Source organism: Dermochelys coriacea, chromosome 4 (assembly GCF_009764565.3).
Source record: "Dermochelys coriacea isolate rDerCor1 chromosome 4, rDerCor1.pri.v4, whole genome shotgun sequence".
NCBI classification, from domain to species: Eukaryota; Metazoa; Chordata; order Testudines; family Dermochelyidae; genus Dermochelys; species Dermochelys coriacea.
Window position 1 is genome coordinate 10466800 of NC_050071.1, and position 25071 is coordinate 10491870.

The window sequence follows — 25071 nt, forward strand, 5'->3', positions numbered from 1 at the left end:
AGGGGTCGACCTAAGTGATGCAACTTCAGCTACGTGAAGAACGTACTTAGATCGACTCACCCCTGCGTCTTCACTACAGTGAGTCGACTGCTGCCGCCCCCTCTCCCCCCCCCCCCCCGTTGACTCTGCCTGCGCCTCTCCCGAGCCGGAGTACTGGAGTCGAAGGGAGAGCGCTCAGGGGCCCGGGGGGGGGGGTCGATTTATCGCGTTTAGACTAGACACACTAAATCGATCCCCGCCTGCCGATCTGGCGGGTAGCCTAGACATACCCTTACAGCGGTGTCTTTGCTGCGGTAAGTTGACGGCTGACGCTCTCCTGTCGACTCTGCCTGTGCCTCTCGCCCTGGTGGAGTACCGGAGTTGACAGGAGAGCGTTTGGCGGTCGACCCCCGCTGGATCGATCGCTGCCTCTTGGTCATGCGGGTAATGTAGCCAAGCCCTTAGGCAACCATTCTCCAAGGACTTGTGGCCACAGGAGTCCTGGTTGGGCAGTCCTTTTCTAGTTTTGCCTAGTGAACCTCAGGAGCTTTGTTGGGATTAGGCTGTGTGTCCCTAGCTGAGAGGAGGGAGCTGGGATGCTGAGCTGTAAGAGGGAGAGAATGGTTATGTCCCACTAGGAGGCATACATGTGGGTGCAGGAGACATGTGCACACACATAAAGCTAAATCAGGGTCTCAATATACACTACAAGACTGGGGAGGGGACTGTTACATTCTCTCTGATTTCTATAGAGGGATGTGCACTTGCTTTGCACTAGCGACTATTTTGGGTGGGGCTGTATCTAGAATACGTCACTCATTTGCCACCCTTGATGTGAATAACAAGCAAATTACGGCAAGTGGATTAAAAAAAAATCAAGCTTTCTGCCCATCAGTGCATGTTCAAAGGTGATTTGGTGTTTGGGTCTGGAGATAAGGGACAGAATCATCCTTTCTGTTCAGACTGGAGGTAGAGGTATGAGAGGGGAGAGCATTGTGTGTGAAAGGGGATTCTGAAGTGTTGGAGTTCCCAGGATATTAGAGAGAGACAAGATGGGTGAGGTTAGGTAATATCTCTTACTGGACTAACTTGTTTCTGTAAAGGGGACTCTGGTAATACAGAAAAAAATCACTTAGCTATGATATTTCCAGACTGACCATTTTGATAAGTTTTGGTCCATTTGTATAGTAGTTACCGTGAAGGGAGAAAAATAAGTTTTTTAGGTGACTTCTGAGAACATTAATTCAAAGTGAAACACAGTTAAAACAATTCCTGGCTGAAGTTCATTACAGTATATATGTCAACACAGCTGTTAAGATAATAGCGGTGAATGCTATATAAATAGGTAGAAATTAAATGCCACAAGCATTAGTAGTCTACAAATGCTTGTCTACAGTCAGTCTTTGCACAAATTTAACTAAAATGTGTGTATGTTTGTGGGGGGGAGGGAACCTTAAATCGGTGCTGTCCCCTGAGTGCAGTGTTTCAGAAACATGTTATACTGATGTAAACTCTGGAGAGTCTTCTGATGGATTCTTTCTCCCCATTTGTGTTGGGGATCCCTTTTTGTGCTGCGTTACGCTCACGTCCATAACCCTTATGCACGTGCATGAAGGTTTCAAATCCTTTTTCTTTACTGGGATTTCTGCACCCCATAAAATGTGGGGTACCCTGCTTTTTATAAGATATCCTCTTAATTTTCATTAGCATTTATGGCAACAAGTCCCCATGGCAACATGTGGTTGCTGCAGTATTTTCCCTGATGTCCCAATCAGGTGCCTTGCCGTTTAGATGAGTAAATTGTGGCATATTTTCCTGAACATCACCCATTGACACATTCTTTACAGTAATCTTGTAAGTTTACCGGTACAGGGTTATGTCAACCCTTCTTTAGGTCTAAAGCCTAATATGAGTAACCTACAGTTGTACAGGCCTCAGGCTGTAGATCTTGCATTAGCCTTGCTTTGTTTATATACCTAATAGAGACCCATCAGTATGTGTCAGCCTTATACCCCTATAATACTATTGTACTCATTCCTATACTTTTATCTACCTCTGTTTATCACACATTGATTACATATGAATTAACCACATCAGAAATAATTATATAAAATAATTGGCTACAGAGAACTGCAAAGAAATTAATGCTAGCAAAATGCCATCCTTTTGTCTTTCAAGGATGTTTTTGTTATGAACAAACTTGTGCATCTACATTAAAAAGGTGGTGTCACATTTCCAGAGAAATTATAACAAGCCTTAATGAGATCAGGCAGAAGATATTTTGAGTCGTGCATTATTTCTATGTAATATTTGAGAATATTGTTTTTGATTGGAAGCAGCACAACTAACTAGCAATAATATAACTTTCTGCGCATCATAGGCTGACTGAATTGTAGGATATATTTATTGCTTTTTATATTGATGATTACTGCTTGTTGATTTCATCATGATCCCAGAAGAGATTTGGACAAAAAAAACAAATACCAGAGTTGCCTGTTTAAAATAAATAAAATTGTAATTACTAATACTGGTAGTTGGACCAAAAGTTGAATGATTCTGATTAAATGGGCCTCCGCCTAAATCTTTTACTTACCCAGCTTAATACTTATTTCCAACTAGAATAATTTTTGATTGCTGGCATTAAATCAATTGGCAATTTATTATGCTAGAGGCAGCTGTGTTTTACTTTTTTTTTTTTTTTTTTACACAACTGAGTACTGTAAAGATCAGTTCCTCTTTCTGCATCAAAATAGTGGGAATTGTAAGATGAAACAGTAATAGTGTTTTTACTAAAAAGACAAATTTGTTGTTTGTAAAAGCACCTTGATGCAATAAGATTAACGTAAAAGGTCTCTTCTCCCAGAGATTTATGTACATATCAAGTACTTTTAGTGCTTGAGGGTAAAGCTACAGTTTTGTCATGGCTGTCATAGTGGTCGTGGAAGCTGAGTTTGAATAAAGTCCTTGAAATGCCCCCAAATCAAGTGGCAGTGTGACTTAGTCCACTCAGGCTTGGCTAACTTTCTGTGCATCAAAACTATGTGCTAGGGTGTAACACCAATCAAATTTTCCCCTCTGTCCCTCCATCTCTGGAGGAATGAAACCTGAATGGTGGTTCAAATATGTAGGACAGGTGCAGGGGGCTGGGCCAGCTCCGTGGGACGGGAGCCACTGCTACAAGGTGAGCATGGGATGGGCTCACTCTCCGATCCCCTCGTTGTCTTCTTTTCATGATCAGCCTCTGCCATGAAATGTTTTAAAAATTGGCATGAAAATCATAGCCCTACTCGTGTGAACTAGACTTATGGGAGAATAAGACCCTTGGTGCGATGAACTGCAATGCACTAGGGTGGTATCACACATTCAGACTTATTCTACCTCTTTATTAGTGATCTAGATCTAGAAGAGGAAACAAAAGGTCATTAATGAAATTTGCAGAAGATATAAAACTGGATGGTGAGCTGGCAGGACAGACTTGTGAAGGAGGTTCTTTGTTGCTTTAGAACCTCATGTCATGGACCAGGGACTTATTGTGCTAGGCGCTGTACAAACACACCAAAAGATGGTCCCTGCTATAAAGAGCTTACGGTTTAGGACAAGGTGAATGCAGACAAGCAGACTGGGGAGCATAAAGAAACAAGTCAGGACTGGTTAGCATGCTAGGCAGTGGGCTCACCACGCCTGCTGCCCGATGGTTGTCATGAATTTTGTAGGTATTCCAACAAAGAGGATAATTAAGGAGAGATGTGAAAAAGGACAATGAAGTGGCTTTGAGAGTATTTATGTGGAGCTCATCGCATGTGTACAGCATGGTGAGAGAGAGCCTGAAGGTGCTTGTTTAACATGTAACAAGTGGGTGATGGAGGTGGGAGTTGAGATCTTGATAGCGTGTGAGAGAGAAGCTGTGAAAGGCCTTGGAAGTGAAAACATTGTATTTGATGAAATGGAGAACAGGGAGCCAGTGGCAGGATGCAGAGAGAAGGAAACATAACGCTTACAAACTTTTTCTGGTAAACACCAAGGTAGGAGATGAATTATGTAGGGTGGTGTGAATGTTATAACTGGAAAAGGAACATGTTGGCTGACTCTTCAGAAAAATGTGGACACAGATCTAGTAGGCTGTGGAATGGTTTCTCAGTAGAAGTGTTGGAACTTGCATTGCTTGAATTTGTATATTCTTTTAAAAATAGTGACAGATGGTGGTGGGACAGGGTCTTGAAAATATACAAGACAACCCTGCATTGTCAAAGTCTAACTAGATGACTTCCATAATTCTGTGAAGAGCTCACTGAGTGATCCCTTGGGGCAGCACCCTGTGGGCTTGGAGTGGGTGATGCATCTTTCAGGTAGGGATATCGGCTAATAGGTGTTGGACTAATTAGGTTTGTCTTTGAGGGCATCCGTGCATTCTCACTAGTGGGAACTGCCTCCTGGCAAATGGGTGCACAGAGCCCTCTTGAAAGCAGCATCTCTTAGGAGTGCATACATGAGCATCCTCTTGAAATTGAGCATTTGGATTGTAGAGCTCTGTATAAAAGGATGCACTCCTCCAACACCACGTGTTCTTTTTCTGTTGCCTTAAAGAACAGAAAGGACCCACTTCTGTGTCTGTAGTGAGGCACTTGTTTGAGTTTTAACCTCCCAAATTTATGGACAGCTTAGTTTCAGTAGTAAGGTTGTATAGTTTTAATAATTTCATAGACTCGCTGAGTTTTTTGTAAATCTCCTGGGAGCCCTTGGGGTTTTCGGATGCTGAAGCCACACCCTAAAAGAGTTCAAGAAATATGCCTCATGCCTGGTAAGTATCTGTTCTGTGCATCAGATTCTGGGATACATCAGGTACCTGGAGGAGGCACATTCTCCAGCCTAGTGTGCACTCTGCTGGCTTTCGCACCTTGGGCCTGCCAAGAGCCCCATCTTTGGTGTTGAGCTTACCTTGCTTTGAGGTGCTGAGAGTAGAGAAACTTAGTTCTGCACTAAGACTGGAATGACCCGCGGGTGCTGAAGCCCACCCTCACAGAGCTCAAGAGGCAATTCCTGCCTTGGCTTTGGCACCTGCCTCTTCTAGAGGCTTCAGGCTCTTCTAGCGGGCTTTCTGAAGACCCCTGCAGTTGCCAAGGCAAAGGCCCAGTCTGTGCTGTCAGCACCCACTGAAAAGCTGCACCATAGGCTCCAAGCAGATGGCACCTGACTTTCCCCAGGCTCCCTCTAAACCTACTCTGGAGAATCTTGCTGCTTCCTCTGCCTTGTCTCCAGGCCCCAGCACTGATGTACTGATTGGCATCAAGCTCACTCCCGGACATTGATCCTAAAAGGAGGACAAGAGGAAGCATGCCAGCACCACAGAGTTGCCTAAGAAAGGAAGGGGAAGTGCTAAGACTCTTCGCTCCTGTGGCATGGGATCCCGTGGTTCCTCCCAGCGGTAGCACTGTTTGTTCTCACCCTGTCGGTGCCTGTGACAGAAGGGTTGTCCCTGATCATGATTCCTCAGACCCCATCCCAGTCACCATTTGGCAGAACTAGGCCGCCTTCTCAGAGTCTGGCAAACCCACTACACATCTTCTGCTATCCCAGAATTCTCTCCCAGGCCTCCAGCAGGGATTACCTCATTGTGGGATGAGAATAGATGGGTTGTAAGGGTCCTCTGTGTTGACCTCAGCTCCAGGGGCATTTGACACCCATGCCAGCCCATCACTGTCTGGTGCCTGGAAAGAGCTGATGCCAGAACCATTACAATTATTCATGTGTCCATGTAGCTACAGTCCTATCCAGGCTCTAATTGATGTAGCCAGACGTAAGCTATCTGTTCCGTCTGAGTCCCAAACTTTGGGGGCTGCCCCATCAGCAGTGGCCTTTGGATTGAGGCTTTGCCACAACCCACAGCTCCGATACTGACATTGGGAGAGCACATCTATAAACTGCCCAGTGGACATGACGCCATGATTCGTCAGCATTCTGGAAACCTTAGATGTTGACAATGTCCCTTGGAACATGGATGGTTTCTTCTACCCAATGGTCTCCAGGGTTCCTTTCCACCACCCAGAGAACCTGAGTCCAATATTAATATTAACCTACCTGAAGAGTCCTCCCTTAAACCTCTCGTGTATTTATCTGATCTTGACAACAGCGTTCCTCGTCAGCAAGAGGGTCATTTAGCCCCAGGCTCTAATGGCTGCTCCCTCCTATACCGCAGTGCATAAAGATAAAGGGATTCATACACTTCACCCTTGCCCTTGCTTTCTGCCCAAAGTGGTGTCAATTTCCACATTGTGTGTGTGTGTGTGTATCTGAAATATATAAATCTACTCCTTCGGTTCTTTCCCAGAACCTATTCTCATCCAGGTGAAATATCTCCATGCTGCAGATGTAAAAAGAGTCCTATGGTGTTTTTTTTTTTAAACCTGGAAAAGATAAAAGCTCTTTCAAGAGATTAATGGGCTATATGTCAATTTTGAGAAGAGATGCCAGGGAATACCAATCTTCACTCAGCAAAGTGGATAAAAATAAGTGATTTTAAAAAAATCAGATTTTTTTAAAATGTATTTAAAGGTTTATTTTTAAAAGTATTTAAAATTAAAGTTGAAATTGACAATCTGTTAATGCCTAAATTTACTAGAATATATTAAAATCATTTCCATTAAAAATATTAAGCTATACATGTTTGCTGCAGATGTTTTAAAAAAAGTCAGACCACTGAACTGGAGGAAGTCACTGGCTAAGCAGCTGGAATCAGAGTTTGTTGAAGTGCATAACCAGCTTTTGACAGCAGTAGCCTCTTCTGTAGGCGTGGCGAGAATTTTTCTCAATTTCAGTTTATTCAACTAATTCAGTTCAATGAATTTCCTCCTCCAATTTATAAATCAACACTAGGGCCATGTCTCCACTACTAAGTTGTTGGTTTTATGTAAGTCGACATCGAGCTTCTGATTTAAGCAAGTCAATCTTGTGTGTCCCCACTATGCTCATTGTGTTGTCAGAATGCATCCTCGCTAGCAGGGCTTGCATCGACACACAGAGTGCTGACCTGTGAGTAGCTATTCCACAGTGCATGTAGCCAAGTGGAATTTTGGGTTAGGCTTGCAGTACCTTTATGGGACCAAAACATTTGCGCGGGTGGTTATGGGAACATGGCATTAGCCTCCCACTTACCTCCCTCCCTGAAATCAATGGCAAACAAACCAAGCCTTTTTTGTGCCTTTTTTCATAAGCGTGGGTTATCCGCGCAGATGCCATAGCATGGTAAGTATGGACCCCTCTCAGCTGTACACTGTTGTGAGCATTACAAACACCTTGCACCTTATCCTGCAGTATTTACACAGTTGATACAGGAGCTGCCGTGTGAAACAATGTGATGTCACACAAGTAGCCCTGCTGGAAGACATAGAGTGGAGCAATTCGCAGTTGCTGGCGACAGTCAGACATCACCTTGACACAGTTGAGCGTTGCTTGTGGGTCCGGGAAACAAGCACTGATTCATGGGACTGCATTGTTATGCAGCTATGGGATGACGAGCAGTGGCTGCAGAACTTTCAAATGCATAAGACCACTTTCCAGGAATCGTGTGAAGAGCTTTCCCCAGCCCTGAAGTGCAGGAATACTAAAATGAGAGCTGCTCTGACAGTGGAGAAGTGAGTGGTGATAGCTCTGTGGAAGCTTGCAATGCTAGACTGCCACCAGTCAATGGGGAATCGGTTCGGAGTGGGTAAATCTACTGTGGGATCTCTTACAATCCAAGTTTTCAGAGCAATCAACAGACTTCTGCTAAGAAGGATAGTGACTCTGGGCAACGTGCAGGACATAGTGGATGGTTTTGCTGCGATGGGGTTTCCTAACTGCAGTGGGGCTATAGACGGAATGCATATCTCTATCTTGGCACCAGACCACCTTGCCAAAGAGTACATAAACCGAAAGGGGTACTTCTCAATGGTTGCAAGCACTGGTGGATCACAGGGGCTGTTTCACCAACATCGAGTGATGGTCGGGAAAGGTGCATGACGTGCACATCTTTAGGAACTCTGGTCTGTTCAGAAAGTTGCAAGCAGGGACTTTCTTTCCAGACTGCAAAACAATCATTGGTGATGCTCAAATGACAATCATGATCCTGGGAGACCCAGCCTACCCCTTGCTCCCATGGCTCATGAAGCCATACACTGGCAGCCTGGACAGCAGTAAGGACCATTCAACCATAGCCTGAGCAAGTGCAGAATGGTGGTAGAATGTGACATTTAAAAGGCTGCTGGCGTTGTTTGCTTACTAGGTTAGACCTCAGTGAAAACAATATCCCCATTGTTATTGCTGCCTGCTGTGTGCTCTATAATATCTGTGAAACAAAGGAAGAAAAGTTTCCAGCGTGGTGGGGGGTTGAGGCAGATCGCCTGGCAGCCAATTTTGAGCAGCCAGACACCAGGGCAATAAGACCACATTGAGGAGCTTCACGTCTCTGTGATGCTTTGAAAACCAGTTTCAGCAGTGATCCACAGTAATGTGACACTTACCTGTGTTGTTCCTTACCAAGCTATCCTCTTCATTGCATTTTCTCCTCTGTAAACTCCACTCCCACTAACCACAGCGTGCTGAATGAATAAAGAGCCTTTTCTCCTCAATCCGTTAAATTTTATTACGCACACAAACACACAGAAACAGCAAAGAAAAGCAGGGCAAAAGGGCTGAAAACACTGTGGTGGGGGGGAGAAACAAGGAAAGCTTGCTTACAATTGCACTGCAATAACAGTCAAACAAAGCAATAACAATCCTTGTACCCTCCCCTGGTGTTGAGTGCAAGGAATATTGGACTCTTTCCCCCTCCCCCCACCTCCTAGGATGTTTGGGCAAGGAGGATGTGGAACGTGGCGACTATGGCAGCAGGTTCAGCATAGGCTGCAGAGAGACTCTAGCATCCAGCTGCCTTTTCGCCTCAACATGTCTGATTGCCCTCTCATAATCCGCAGCATCTCTTCCTGCCTGGCACGCTTTTGTTCCCTGCATGCTCTCCCGTCCTCTTTGTCCATATCCAGTTTGTCTGACATTGTAATCCTCCATGCTCTGAGCTCTGTCTTATTATTCTCAGAGGCGCGCATTAACTCATTGAACATGTCCTCCCGAGTCATCTTTTCCGCCTTCTAATCTGGGAAAGTCTCTGACCCAGTGTGGAGGATGCACCGAGAGACAAGGTTTCAGCAGCAAAGAATACAAAGGACAAGGGTAGCATTGACAGTGCATGCATTGTTTCTGGTGCAAGGTTAATTTTTTTATTAAATAAATACCCCTCAATGCACTTCCCTGCAGGCCACAATGTAATTACAACCCCTGGCTATTGCAAGAGTCGGTTTGCTGCTCCAGCCATGGTGAGTATGGCCACGAGGCATGGGCAAGAGGTCTTTGCTGCAGCTTTTGTGAACACATTCTTAGGATCACTGGTTGGAACTTCAGAAATGCCTCCTTTCTCCTAGCACCCTGAGGACAGGTACCAATGTAAAGCCCCCAAATAGTTTGATTTTTACAAAAGCGACACCAGGTCGTGGGGGGGGGGGGGGGACAAACAGGAAGCTTCTCCACCCACCCCCTCCCTTTTAAAAAAAAAAAAAAATCCTGGTTGCAATACACAGTGATTGTGGATTGTGGGCTGGCTTACTAGTTGAATTGTTTGTGGCTTAAGGGCTAGCATCCAAAACTTCCCCCCCATTTCCCCTAGCTGACCCTATGCAATATCACTCTCCTGAGGGTAACAGAGATGGAAAGGGAGCAGATGCTGCAAGTGTCTGGGTACAGACCTGGCCCTTAGGCTGCAATGGTCTGTGCTGCAATGATGCCAGCGGAGTTAATACTGGAGTGGTGCGGGAAAGTATGAAATAAGGAAGCCATTCCCAGAAACCTGCTGCAAAGGATTGCAGAGACCCTCCATGAAAGCTTCCTAGAGATTGCTATGGAGGATTCCAAGGCCATCCCTGTGCACGTAAACAGTTTTTTTCTGAGAGCACCCTCTGCGTAGCTGGAGTGGCCACAGATACCACTACACCTACTTTTTTGTTCAGATTAAACCTAAAAAAACCAGCATGTAACCCTACAGTTTGATTGGAAATGTGCACTCCCCAGAAGTGCCTTCCCCGGCATCATGGTCCGCCAGCAATTGGTCCTGTGAAGGGATGGGATGGGTTAAAAACGGTTCTTGGTTTTTGGGGAGAATGGATCCTGTGCTTGCCTGCCTTGCATTCTCCTCCTCCTCCTCCTCGTTGTTGCTTGATGCCACCTGGAGCTCCTGGGAGGTATCCTTGGAGAGTTTTGGGGTAGTGGCGGTGTCATCGCCGAAAATCTCATGCAGCTCCTCATAAAAGTGGCATGTCTGTGGGGCAGAACCAGAGATGTGGTTTGCCTCCCTTGTCTTATGGTTTGCTTGCCAGAGCTCCTTTGTTTTAATGCGGCACTGCTGTGTGTCCTGGGTGTAGCCCTTCTCCCCCATACCCTCCACGATTTTGGCATAGATGTCAGTGTTTCTTCTGCTAGATTGGAGCTTTGCCTGCACCGACTCTTCTCCCCACACAGCAATAAGATCCACCACCTCCTATGTACTCCATGTTGGAGTGTGTTTGCGGCCTCGAGTCGCTATGATCAGCTGTACTGATGAGCTCTCCACGCTGATCAAACAGGAAATGAAAATTCAAAAGTTCCCGGGGCTTTAACAGGGGAGTGGCTGTTTCCTGTGTACCTGGCTGAAATACAGTGGAGTTGAAACTCTCCAAAGCAGTTACAGCGGAGCGCTGTGTGACACCTGCTGGAGGCCAATTCATTCAAATTACACAACGCAGTGTCTACACTATCCCATGTGGAATCAAGCACAATGCCTCTCCCGGAGATTGAGTACAGAAGTCGACTTTACAGGCCACTTAGGTCAGCAGAAGGGACTTGGTAGTGTAGACCCATACGTTATTAAATCGACCTAACGTGGCTTATGTTGACCTAACTTTGTAGCATAGACCAGGCCTAGGTGTGAGAGGATGAGACATACTAATTCTACAATCTTGAAGAACCTGGTAACCAGAAACAATAAATTCAATTAGCTAACCACAGATAATACTTCCATTGTTTAATTAATCATTAGTTTTAAATGCAAAGCATGTTTTGATAAACATTTACTTATGTGTCCAGCACATTTAAAGTAACTTTATTTAACTAATTAAAGAAAAGTAAAAGACTGTTTTTGTGTGATGATTGAATTTCCATCCAAATAGTGACAAAAATCATGAATAAAAAAAATCTAGTAAATAAGAAGTGCATAATTCACCATTTTCTAACATAATAAAAATGTAAAAATTAAGAATCTGAATAAATATAAATTGTTATATAATTGCTTAAATAAATATATATAGATATAGTGCATCCTCCTGATTAGCAAAAAGAATGCCCTAATTTAGCTGTAAAGACTAATTTAATTACAAATCAACATGTTTACCAACCAGTGAGAATCAACCTTTCTTTAGAAAAATAAAAAGTACAAAAGCAAACTAAGATTAAAATAAATAATTTAACTCCGTTTCCTGCTTGCTGATTAAATTGCTTTAATTTAAATCAATCCACCCTGCCACACAGAGATTATCTAATTGGATTAAGGTCTGTATAAAACCATTTCAATGTAGTGAGGGTACCAGGACTAGCAAGGGTTGTGTACCATTCGACTGGAACCCTGGTGGCTTCTGTGGCATGTACATCCCAGTAGGGAAAATCTGTAGAGCTGCAACTTGAAGACCAGTATGTACTTTTCACCAGGCACTACTCCATGTGTTTAGCGTGGCACTCCAGTGCTCAATTTGGGAGAGCAATGTTGCAGTTTGTATTTTGCTAAGAGCTCCTCATCCACCTGGGCAATACCACTCACTAATCTCCCACAAGTGGGAATGTACTGAGCAGGGTGGATTTGATTCAAATCACTAGTCAAGAAGACTCAATTTAATCATGGATTTCTACATAAAAGTGCATTTTTGTTGGTTGTTATAACCTTAATACATATTCTTCACAACTCAGAGATAGATGTAGGTTTCATTTTTAGAAGGTACACACTATATATATTTTAAGTGATTTATTTTGAAAACTTTTCAGATTAGTTTTACAGCTATATCAGAAAATGAATGATTGTTTGGTTATTTCATTTACCAAAGGTAATTGAAGCAGATATTTATGAAGTCATTGGGAGGTGAACTATCTCCAATTCAACAGGTTAATCATTAATATTTGGAGGATTTTCTTGCTATGCTGTATTAGGAAGAGAACATCACCAGACAGACATTTAAATTGTTTTATTTAACTAAAACAACAACGTTATGTATTCTGGATTTTTTTCTACAACAGCAAACATAAAATATTTTAAAAAAACAAGCATCTGAATCTTTGAATTTAGTTAAACATTGAAGTTTTTTAAAATCAGGTTTGTTTTTGTTAAAATTGTTTAACTAAAATAGTTAAATGAAATATTAAAAAAAAACAATAACAAAAATTAAATCAACCATGTCAGCCAAGTCAACATGAGAAACTTAAAATATTGGCTTCTGCAGCTAACTCAGTTGTCTTCACTTTCATTTTTTTGTTTGTTCATAATCTGGAAAAGAAAAACAAGCTTTCCTGCTTTTTCAGGTCCCAAACAATTTCTCAATTTGGAATGAATTAGTCCAAAGGAAGAAAATATTCTTTCTACATCGGCAGAAGAAGCTACTGCTGTTAAAAGTGAGATTATCACTTTAACAGTCTCTGAATCCAAGTGCTTAAGTGACTTCCACCAGTTCACTGGTGTGACTTTCTTTAAAAACATCATCAGCAAACATATATTTCTTGAATGGTTCTTATTCCCAAACTGGGTCTCTTTTACGGCCTGCTGCCATTATAGGTTTTCCCTTCTAGTGAGAGAATGGTATGGTAGATCTCAAATCAATGAAGGCTACACCCAGAAAGACCTCAAGACTTTCGGAATATGCTGCTCGAACAGTTTCACTTTTGTTTCAACTGCCTGTCCCTCCTATCTCACATTTATCTCCAGACTTCTTCTCCTTGTCCAGATCTATTCTGTCCCCAACAATCTTCTATTCATTGAACTTTTTGAAACTTTGCACTTTTAGAAAGAGGTAAGGGATTGACTCTGTGTAAAAAATTTGCAGCAGGAAAGTAGGGTTGAGGTCTGTTGTTTCTCACCTCTCTATATTATTTATTTAAAAATGTTTTTGCTGTTAACAAGCATGTTATCTCTGGAGACACAAATCCACAGTTTGAGAACTTCAAAACTAAGCCTCTCTGATGGTACCTTCTAGACTGAGCACTGAGTCCCATTGGGTAGATAGAAAGATTAATCTAAATCTATACAGAAGCCCCTGCAACCCCATAAGATTGGGTCCCTAATCCATGAACTATTGGAATTAATTTACAAAACTTTTCTTAAATATTACATGACTGTATTGTCTCATACTATAGAATTAGAATTTATAATCCTTATTCTATGATGAGATATCTTTGAACTATAATGTATCTTAATTAAAACTATCTTTAGATAGGTTTTTTCTTCTAAAAGCATTTTATAAAAAAATCTGATTTAAATTAAAAAGAAATTGATTTTTATCCACCCTGGTATTGAGGCTTGCAAAGAAGGAGAGGTTATCCACCAATCTCCTGTGCATTCACTCTCAGTGACCATCTTTCCCTTCACCTTGGAGTCCTGTATAACATCAGGACACTGGTTCAGGAAAAGGGACAGGAAGTGAGGGAGGTGAAGTCTCTTATAGCCTGAGTTGCTGAACATTTGATGCCATGAGAAGGCACTTGCACATGCATGCTCTCCCCTTCTCCCCCCACTCTGGTGGATGCTGTCTTCCAGGAGGTTCTGTGTGCTTGCCATCGGTGAGCAATTCCCATAAGTGCAGATGCACAGAGGTGACTCAGAAAATTAGACACCAGTAAGTACCTTCTCTTTATCTCCTTGCATAATGACAGGTTTCAGAGTAGCAGCTGTTTTAGTCTGTATCCGGAAAAAGAACAGGAGTACTTGTGGCACCTTAGACACTAAAAAATGTATTTGAGCGTAAGCTTTCATGGGCTACAGATCACTTCCCCGGATGCATAGAATGGAACATATAGTAAGAAGATATACACTTGTATCCCAATATAACGCAACCCGATATAACACGAATTCGGATATAACGTGGTAAAGCAGCTCTCTGGGGGGGGCGGGGCTGCACGCTCCGGTGGATCAAAGCAAGTTCGCTATAATGCTGTTTCACCTATAACGCGGTAAGATTTTTTGGCTCCCGAGGACAGTGTTCTATCGGGGTAGAGGTGTATATACATAGAGAGAACATGAAAAAGTGGAAGTAGCCATACCAACCGTAAGAGGCTAATTAATTAAGATGAGCTATTATCAGCAGAAGGAAAAAAAAAACTTTTGTAGTAATAATCAAGATGGCCCATTTAGACAGTTGACAAGAAGGTGTGAGGATACTTAACATGGGGAAATAGATTCAATATGTGTTATGACCCAACTACTCCCAGTCTCTATTCAAACCCAAGTTAATGATGTCTAGTTTGCATATTAATTCAAGCTCAGCAGTTTCTCACTGGAGTCTGTTTTTGAAGCTTTTCTGTTGCAAAATTGCCACCTTTAATCTGTTACTGAGTGACCAGGAAGGTTGAAGTGTTTTCCTATGGGTTTTTGAATGTTATGATTCCTGATGTCAGATTTGTGTCCATTTATGCTTTGCACAGAGACTGTCCGGTTTGGCCAACGTACATGGCAGAGGGGCATTGCTGGCACATGATGGCATATATCACATTGGTAGGTGAACGAGCCTCTGATGGCGTGGCTAATGTGATTAGGGCCTATGATGGTGTCACTTGAATAAATATGTGGACAGAGCTGGCATCGGGCTTTGTTGCAAAGATAGGTTCCTGGGTTAGTGTTTCTGGTGTGTGGTTGCTGGTGAGTATTTGCTTCAGGTTGGGGGGCTGTCTGTAAAGGAGGACTGGTCTGTCTCCCAAGATCTGTGAGAGGGAGGGATCATTTTTCAGGATAGGTTGTAGATCTTTGATGATGCGCTGGAGAGGTTTTAGTTGGGGGCTGAAGGAGATGGCTAGTGGCGTTCTGTTATTTTCTTTGTTAGGCCTGTCCTGTAGTAGGTGGCTTCTGGGTACTCCTCTTCTGGCTCTGTCAATCTGGCAAAACAAAGCCAAACCGGACAGTCTCTACGCAAAAGAATAAATGGACACAAATCTAACATCAGGAATCATAACATTTAAACATTCAAAAACCGGTAGGAGAACACTTCAGCCTCTCTGGTCACTCAGTAACAGACTTAAAGGTCGCAATTTTGCAACAGAAAAGCTTCAAAAAAGACTCCAACAAGAAACTGCTGAGCTTGAATTAATATGCAAACTAGATACAATTAACTTGGGTTTGAATAGAAACTGGGAGTGGCTGGGTCATTACACATATTGAATCTATTTCCCCATGTTAAGTATCCTCGCACCTTCTTGTCAACTGTCTAAATGGGCCATCTTGATTATCACTGCAAAAGTTTTTTTCCCTCCTGCTTATAATAGCTCATCTTAATTAATTAGCCTCTTACAATTGGTATGGCTACTTCCACCTTTTCATGGTGTGTGTGTGTGTGTGTGTGTGTGTGTGTTTTCTTACTATATGTTCCATTCTCTGCATCCGATGAAGCGGGCTGTAGCCCACAGAAGCTTATACTCAAATAAATTTGTTAGTCTGTAAGGTGCCACAAGTACTCCTGTTCTTTATCTCTTGTCACTTCCTCATTTACCTAATCTATTTTATCTTCTCTCTCCTTGCCCAGGCTCTCCCTCTTTCCTGTTGTTAATCTTCCTTCATCTCAATACTGGCCTGCTATTCCTCTACCACTCGCACTCGTGTTGCCCTCTCTGGTGGCCAAGTGGAGGGGAAGCTGTTGAGGATCTTGGGTGCTGAGCTGTGTGCATTTGTTGTGTTGCTTCTGGTCTCTGCTACAGAACTCAAGAGGAAGCTGTTAATGTCTCTTAGTAAATATTAACTCAGTTCTTTTTTTCTGTTTATTTGCTTCATTTGTATATTAACTATTCTTTAGAATCTTCAACAAAGAGTGTGTGTGAATTCTAAGGTGCAGAACACTGATCCTATGCTGTTCTCCAATGTTCTCCATCATGCCTTATTTTAACAATCTCTGGCATCTTAATGTCTATAAAACTCCAAATATTCTTGGAAACAATCTCCTTAACATAGACACATGCATATATATAATGCTTACATAAGCATAAATAGACTTGGGAACAATAATAAGTGAAGGTTGTTACAGCAGATGTTTTCTGTTGGGGACTCAGTAGGGAAGAATGATTGTTGGGCAAGAAAGACCCACAGAGAGATTCTCTTGAAGAATTGTTAGTCTTCTCAGCTGTGAATAATCAGGTCTTCACACATAAACCAGGTAAACTGAGAATGTACAGAAATGACATAAAAACATACGTTTCTGGGGAATATTCTTGGCAAAAAAGGTTTCTTTGTCTACCACCCTATATAATGATATTGGTATGGGAACTTCACTGGGGGAGTGAAGGCTGCGCTTCCCTACAGATACAGTGAGACAGAGCCAGCCCTTGATAGGGTAATAACGTATCTCTTTCTGTATTCAGTATAGTGCTGGACTAATCTCTGATTGATAATCTTAGATTAAATAATTCCAATTGAGCCCATTGTTTAGAAATCTTGAGTCATTAATTTAGACATGCAACAAAGCAATGAGTTGAACTGGAACTGCTGGAGACAGCACGGTGGGCAGTGTAACTGCACCGAGTGATGGCAAGGCCAGTGTTGTGTGTTGCTGTTCCACGAGTTCCTCTTCAACACAACTTGGTGGGGTGGGAACATTCAGGACCAATCCTCACAGCAGAGGCAACCTGCTCTCATCAGAACAATGTTGCTACTCTCTGCAAAGGGAGTTTTTAAATCATGAATGATGTGAACTGTATGTAACTCTCTCTGAGTAAGAAGGCTAGCTAAAGAACAGAACTGTGCATCACTAGATTAAGTGTTAAACAAACAAACAAAATCCTTACGGTTGCTTGGTATGTTAGCACTGTAGCTGTTAATGGCTGAATTATTTTAGTGGAAAAATACACTCAAGTCATTTCATCCTAAATTAGTTGTTGCTGTCATAATGTGCAAAAGACTTTACTGAACTCTCTCTCAGGAGGATATTTCGAGATTTTCTTCCTTCATGTATTTTTATACATTCGTGTTTACATGAAGCAGTTGGTGAAACTCTGATGAAGAACTCTTGCATTTACCTAGGTTACGTACATTTCCTTCCCTGTGGACAGATTTCTTGAGCCTAAAGTGATCAGCTAAAATGAGGACCCTGGGGGACTAAAAATGATAAAACAGCAATAATAGCTCTCATTCGTATACTGACTGTTCACTAACTGCCTTTTTTCCTCCTTAAATTTTACAGAACAAAAGTAACAGAAATGCAGGAGAATTAATCATATAGAATTGAAAATGATTTCTCCACATCATAAACTTCCTCAGTGGATGTCTGCACAGAGTAAAGACGATGCTGGGGGTGACAAAAAGGTGGGATCTGATTTGAAAATCTAATTGTGCTACATTACACAGATGGTTTGGACTACATTCAGTTACATTTTCAGCACGCACCATTGTTCCAGTATTCACTGTTAATATATTTATAGCTTGTCTGTAGATTAATTGTATATATGTGGTATGTTTTTGATAATGATCCATTTTGTCCTACATAATTTTTCATTTGACAGAAAAGCAATCTTAATATAAATTTCACCATGTAATATGTTAGTACCGGTTAGTAAATAGTAATACTTTTAGTTCTTCCTTTTTGTATATTTGATTCATTTATATATATTAACTATTCTTTAGAATCTGTATCTTCAACAAAGAGTGTGTCTGAATTCTAAGGTCCAGAACACTGGTCCTTGACCAGTAAATTACCCTATTTAGGAATGTATTTAATAACTCTAAGGTGCCTTCATGTCTATAAAACTCCAGATATTCTTGGAAATCATCTCCTTAACATACATATATGTTATAAAATAAAATGTTGACATAAGCATATATAGACTTGGGAAACTAATAAGAGATTATTGTCATAGCAGATGTTTTCTGTTGGGGGAATCAATATGGAAGAATGATTGTGGGGTAAGAGACGCACTGAGAGATATTGAAGAATTGTTAGTGTTCTCAGCGGTAAATAATTATGCTTTGACACGAGAGTCAGGTAAACTGAGAATGTATAGAAATGACATCACAACATACGTTTCTGGGAGAATATTCTTGGAAACTGGGTTTCCTTTGTCTGAAATCCTATATAATGATAGTGATATGAAAATTTGGGGGCGGGGAAATGAAAACTGTATGTCCCTTCCAGATGCAGGTAAGATACATGTACAGCTCGTGTGTCTGACAACAAAGGATAGTAATGTATTTATTTCTGTCTTCTGTATAGTGCTGTACTTATCTCTGATTAATAATCTTAGATTAAATCATTTAAATTGAGCCTCTTATTTCAACAATATCAGGTCGTTAACACAGACACACAACAAATATAATCCACTCTGTCTGTCTATCAGTGACTAAACAGCAACATGGCATGAGGATTAAATTAATTAATAGCAGTCAAGACAGGAGTGTTACTGGTGTATAAAACACTGAGTAGTACGTTACATAGCTGATTGTCTGAGTTTGCTATACTCCAGTGCTTTGGAGTAACAGCAGTTCCTCCACAGTTAAAGTTGCAGCTGACTCTTCTTTATAATCATGATTGACCTCCTTTTAAAAACCAGAAAAACTGTTATATCATTATATCAACCTCAAAATTAATTGAGAAGATAAGAGGTTAAATTAGGGTATTACTACCAAATCTGAAGTGATTTGTAGAAGGGATTCCAGAATAGATATCCTATAAATAGATGTTCAGAGTTGATAGTCTAATTTTGCCACTTCATAGCACGTAAACTGAGCGGCCTGTATCACACCACAAAAATTCCAAACAAAGAAGATAGGAGAGAGATAAAACATGGTGGTTGAGACTTGGCACTCAGCAACTACGTTTTGTTAATTTGAAGTATAATTTCAAAATTTCATTGGGATTACCAGCTCTGGCATGCTTATCATAGGATGTTATATTGCTGCTGGAGACCCGAGTCCTCTTTTTAAAAACAAACAGGTACATTTCTAGCCTTGCTCTTTAGAGAAGAGAACTCAGAGGCAACCCAAGGTGGGAAGAAGAATGCTTCCATCAAATGTCTTGCAAGAGGGACCAAATCAGCCTGCAAAGATTTGTGTGAGAATCTTCCCTCCGGCAGATCTGAGGAGCTCCACAGGAGGTGGGAGCAATTTTCTCCTTCCCTCCCAAGCCCAGATCTTTCTCTGTCCTCCCTTCCTGCATACCTCCTTAGGTCCTCTGTCATTTGCATCAGCAGGAGTTGGTAGAGAATTTTGACTGCAGAGGCTAAAGTTATGCAGATCTGCTCTTGGCATCAGCTGGCCCAAATGGTTCCTCTTAAGTTGCTGCTTAAAATGTCATACTGAATAAGTTTACTTTCTTCAGTTACAAGATACTACTCCTGGGGGGATTCTGTGCCAAAAAATTCAAAATTCTGCGTATTTTGTGTGTCAAAATAATGCAGTATAAATCACACCAGTTTCAATTGTTTTGGTAATTTATTTAAACTACAATACAGAAAAAAGTCATGATAACTATTCAGCATTTCTTAAACAGATGAAAGTTAAGTTACAAACACTTGGTAATTAATACCCTGCATTCCAGTTATAATCCTGATTTTCATTTAAATTACATTACAGAATACCAAACGGGGGGTGGGTGGGAGAGTAGAATGTCATTTTAAATTGCTCAGACTTTCACACATGAAAGTCATACAGTTTTGCTAATCATGGTCCTGGACTTGGCTGGGTACTTTGGGAAGTGCTTGGTTCTGATTGTCATGACATTTTATTGACTGCTTGGTAAATGCTTTGTTTGCCCTCAGTCTTTTTTTTTTTTTTCTTTTTTTAAATGGGTAAGTAAAATAAATCCTGAGCTGTAATCTAACCCCACTGTAAAAAGAAAAGGAGTACTTGTGGCACCTTTGAGACTAACAAATTTATTGGAGCATAAGCTTTCGTGAGCTACAGCTGTAGCTCACGAAAGCTTATGCTCCAATAAATTTGTTAGTCTCTAAGGTGCCACAAGTACTCCTTTTCTTTTTGCGAATACAGACTAACACGGCTGCTACTCTGAAACCTAACCCCATTGTGCCACTTTGGCACAGGAAAAAAGTGAGAAAGCAAATAGATCTTCCTAGCTGAGGATTCCTTTACTGTCATTTATAATAAGACTCCTTTACATCACTCTGGCAGTGTAGGTTTCAGAGTAGCAGCCGTGTTGGTCTGTATTCGCAAAAAGAAAAGCAGTACTTGTGGCACCTTAGAGACTAACAAATTTATTGGAGCATAAACTTTCGTGAGCTACAGCTCACTTCATCGGATGTAGCTCACGAAAGCTTATGCTCTAATAAATTTGTTAGTCTCTAAGGTGCCACAAGTACTCCTTTTCTGGCAATGTAGGGGACCTTAAAACTTTCACGGGTTTTAATGCTCCTGGGGGAATTGACTGAGAATGGGAGCAGTTAACTGACAATAGAAACAATAAGCATGCTGCTACATTTCTGCCTCAGAGAATGAGCTCAATTAACCATCAACAACAACTTTAACAATTTTACTACACAGTCAGGGTGCTACTTGTGTGCCTCAGAGAATGAATTCAATTAACTCAGGCAGGCTGCTTCATTTGTGTCTCTAGCCTGCCTCGTGCATAATAAAAAGCCCTACACCTACATGCCAGGGAGCTGCAGTCAAAAGAGAGAGGGACAGAATCTCTCTCTCTCTCGCTTGTTGGCATGCACGTACGCCCAGCTCCTCCCACCCCCTCTCCCGATGGTGATCATGCAGGCAGGCACGCACACCCAGCCCCCCTCCCCTGTCTCTGAAGCTGCTCCAGGTATGCTGGAACAGATGCGCTGCCTGAAGAATTATTATTATTTTTTTTTTTTTTGGTGCAGTTTGGTTTGCCAGTGTCTGTGCTATTGTGACTTTAGATTAAGCTTTTTAATGAACTGCATTATAAATGCTGGGTTTTCTTTAATTGCACTACTTGGGCATTTTATTTGCATTTTACAAAACTACTGTAGGCATAATACAAAACATTGAAAATTGAGACCCTGATCCTACAAACACATAAGCAGGTTTGTAACTTTACTCACCTGAATAGTCCCATTTACATCTGAATCTGAATCCTTCCTGTGCCATCAGTTGTCATTTAGGGCACAAAGGAGGCTCTGACATCCTTGTCTATCCTGCTGTTTAACAGAATGGCTATCTAGTTGTATTTCTGTATCATAACCTTTTTACAAGGCTAGGTTATTGACCGTTGCTCAATGCCCAACTTAGTGTAGTGCTTTCTGTCTGGGCCCCTACCCTTTGACCTGTCTTGCTTGGGTTCCAGTCCCAGGAGTTAAAACTCCCACTAGCATAAGAACATAAGCATGGCTATATTAGGTCAGACCAAAGGTCCATCCAGCCCAGTATCCTGTCTGCCAACAGTGACCCATGCCAGGTGCCCCAGAGGGAGTGAACCTAACAGGTAATGATCAAGTGATCTCTCTCCTGCCATCCTCTGACAAACAGAGGCTAGGGACACCATTCCTTACTCATCCTGGCTAATAGCCATTAATGGACTTTATCCAGTTCTCTTTTAAACCCTGTTATAGTCCTAGCCTTCACAACCTCCTCAGACAAGGAGTTCCACAGGTTGACTGTGCACTGTGTAAAGAAGAACTTCCTTTTATTTGTTTTAAATCTGCTGCCCATTAATTTATTTTAGTGGCCCCTAGTTCTTATATTATGGGAACAAGTAAATAACTTTTCCTTATTCACTTTCTCCACACCACTCATGATTTTATATACCTCTATCATATCCCCACTTAGTCTCCTCTTTTCCGAATTGAAAAATCCTAGCCTCTTTAATCTCTCCTCATATGGGACCTGTTCCAAACCCCTAATCATTTTAGTTGCTCTTTTCTGAACCTTTTCAAATGCCAGGATATCTTTTTTGAGATGAGGGGACGACATCTGTAAGCAGTATTCAAGATGTGGGCGTATTGAATTTATATAAGGGCAATAAGATATTCTCCATCTTATTCTCTATCCCTTTTTTAATGACTCCTAACCTCCTGTTTGCTTTTTTGACTGCTGCTGCACACTGCATGGACGTCTTCAGAGAACTATCCACGATGACTCCACGATCTTTCTCCTGATTAGTTGTGGCTAAATTAGCCCCCATCATATTGTATGTATAGTTGGGGTTATTTTTTCCAATGTGCATTACTTTACATTTATCCACATTAAATTTCATTTGCCATTTTGTTGCCCAATCACTTAGTTTTGTGAGATCTTTTTGAAGTTCTTCACAGTCTGCTTTGGTCTTAACTATTTTGAGCAGTTTAGTATCATCTGCAAATTTTGCCACCTCACTGTTTACCCCTTTCTCCAGATCATTTATGAATAAGTTGAATAGGATTGGTCCTAGGACTGACCCTTGGGGAACACCACTAGTTACCCCTCTCCATTCTGAAAATTTACCATTTATTCCTACCCTTTGTTCCCTGTCTTTTAACCAGTTCTCAGTTCATGAAAGGATCTTCCCTCTTATCCCATGACGACTTAATTTATGTAAGAGCCTTTGGTGAGCATAGCTCTTGTGTTCATTGAAAAACACACGTTCTCCCACCACATCAAGGTGCAATGCCTAGGGAATGTTCAGTGGGACTACTCATGGTCAAAGTTAAGCACGTGACTTCATCATGCCTTAGTCCCCTCTGCATGGGGTTGGCTCTCTGAGTCCTTCTCCATTCCAGTCTGTCTTAAAGCAGTTCCTTGGAAACTCCATAGCTGATCTGATCCTTTTGTATGACATCCATCCATCTAGTTTTGCGTCTTCTAACCTTTCTTTTACTCGCCACTTCTAAGTTAAACACCCTGTTCCCTGCATAGTCTTCCTATGGAGTATTTTATTAAGAGTATTTTATTAAGAGGGGGTTTGGGGATACATGAAGGCTCAATGGGTTGAAAGGGTGCCGAGAGGGAATGATTACAATGGGATCTGTGGAGAAGGAGTGTGTACATTACTCCTGAGGGCATTCTGTACCAAAAAATTCTGTGCACAATATTTTAAAATTCTGCAAATTTTATTTGTCAAATGCGGAGGCTCCAGCATGGCAGTGGGGAGCACAGGCCACTGGCTGCACAGAGGTGGGAGATGACTGTGCAACACCCACCGGGACACGGACTCAGCGGTGAGGCTGCACCTAACCCTGACATAGTGCAAGGATCGGACTTGCCCCAGAAACACTGCAGGGCCCTGCCCCTCTGTGCCAGGTGCACCAGGTGTGGGCAGGCAGGTTCAGCAAGGCAGGATCCAAGTATGAAGGGGCTTAGTGTGGGTGGGATCCAGGTGTGGGTTGAGAGGGTTCTGTGTGGGACAATCTGTGTGCAGCAGCTCAGTGGGAGTTCTGGGTGCAACGGTAATGGGACTTTGCAGGGAGGTCCAGGTGAAGGTGGTTGGGACTCGGCAGGGGAGAGGTCGGTGGTGTGTGGGGAGGGATAAAGCTCATTAGGGGGTATGGGTGTGAGGGACTCAGGGGAGGTCCAGATGCTGGGGCAATGAGGTGGGAATCCAGGTGCAGCTGGTTGAGGTGGGGATCTGGGTGTGGGAGGCTCGTTGGGGTGGTCCTGGGGCAGGAGGTGTGGGGCTCATTGGGGGTTCTGAGTGTGGGGGCAAGGTTCAGCAGGAGGGTCTGGGTATGAGGGGGTCTGGATGCATGGGACTTGGGCGGATGGGGGAGCAGCTCCCCATACAGGGATCCCTCCCGCTGCAGCTGAGGAGCGATGGGTTCAGGAAGTGGGCGGCTGGGGGTGGGGAATTTGCAGAGGTTCCTGCAACCGGGGGAGAAATCTGAGGGTGGGTCTGATCCGGCCCCAGATGCTGTGCAGGGGAAGAGGCAGTCCTGTCCTCCTCAGTCCAGCCGGGACTAGCAGCTGAGTTGGCGCAGGGTAGGAGCCACCAGCCGGGTCTTCTCCAGTCCTGCCTCCTGCCCCACAGTGATTTACCTCTCTGCTGGCTGCCCTGGGTCCACGAAACACACTGTGGGTTCAGTAGGGGGGGTTGCATGACTGCCCTTTGCTTCTCCATCAGAAAGTCATTTTTCTGCAGGGAAGCAAATAAATGTGCAGTGAGGCAGAATTCCCCCAGGAGTAATACCTGCAGCTGCTTACAGAGAAGACTATGTGCATCAGCAGTTTCTGCTGCACATGAATCCTTGTATCCCAGGAGATGTACACAAAAAGCAAACAAACAAAAACCCATACAGTATTTCTCTGTTGTGAGCAGAAGTTGCACGTTACAACACAGCAGCTGAATATAAGTGGCACATAGTTATGTACAAATATTTTTGCTTATGATTAATAACTATCAACAAAGATCTGAAATGCAGTTCCAATCCCCCCCCCCCCCCCAAAAGGTTGCAGCTGATCTTATCAGGATATACCTCTCAACCGAGAGATGGATGCACTGCCATGGAAAAATTTCAGCCAGACCCAAATTATAAATCCTTTCTATTTTAAAAAAAAAAACAACAACAAACCTTCCCTCCCTCCCCCCCAAAAAAGAAACCTTAACCAAAACTGAAAAGAAAATTCAAAGGATATAAAAACTGAAATTTCACACCAAAAGGCTACTACCTACATTTGCAGAGAACATTTTTATTTCCACTTTAGAATGTAGCCCTAACTATGGAGATGCTACTATGTCCATGATATGCAACATGGCCAGATTGTGTTGCCTTGAAGGTGCTATGGATTATTTTTCTACTGTGGGTGTGACTCAAGGTTGTTTCCAAAGCTGAGTATTTCTTACTGTAGTGTGTTATGTTGCCTACCAAATAACTGATGTCTTGTCTTCGTTACAAAATTGTATGTTCTGTACA

General features: G+C 42.4%; 1 protein-coding gene across 7 annotated transcripts in view; it reads left to right on the plus strand.

Moving 5' to 3' along the window:
* Positions 1–25071, plus strand: part of WRN (WRN RecQ like helicase) — a 116157-nt gene that overhangs the window by 745 nt on the left and 90341 nt on the right. For all 7 annotated transcript variants that reach the window (XM_038399879.2, XM_043513045.1, XM_038399882.2 and 4 more), the window contains one exon: positions 17451–17572. In XM_038399879.2, the coding sequence (XP_038255807.1) occupies positions 17498–17572 (75 nt within the window). In that variant the 5' untranslated portion in view covers positions 17451–17497. Of the gene's footprint in view, positions 1–17450; positions 17573–25071 lie in introns of those variants that run through there.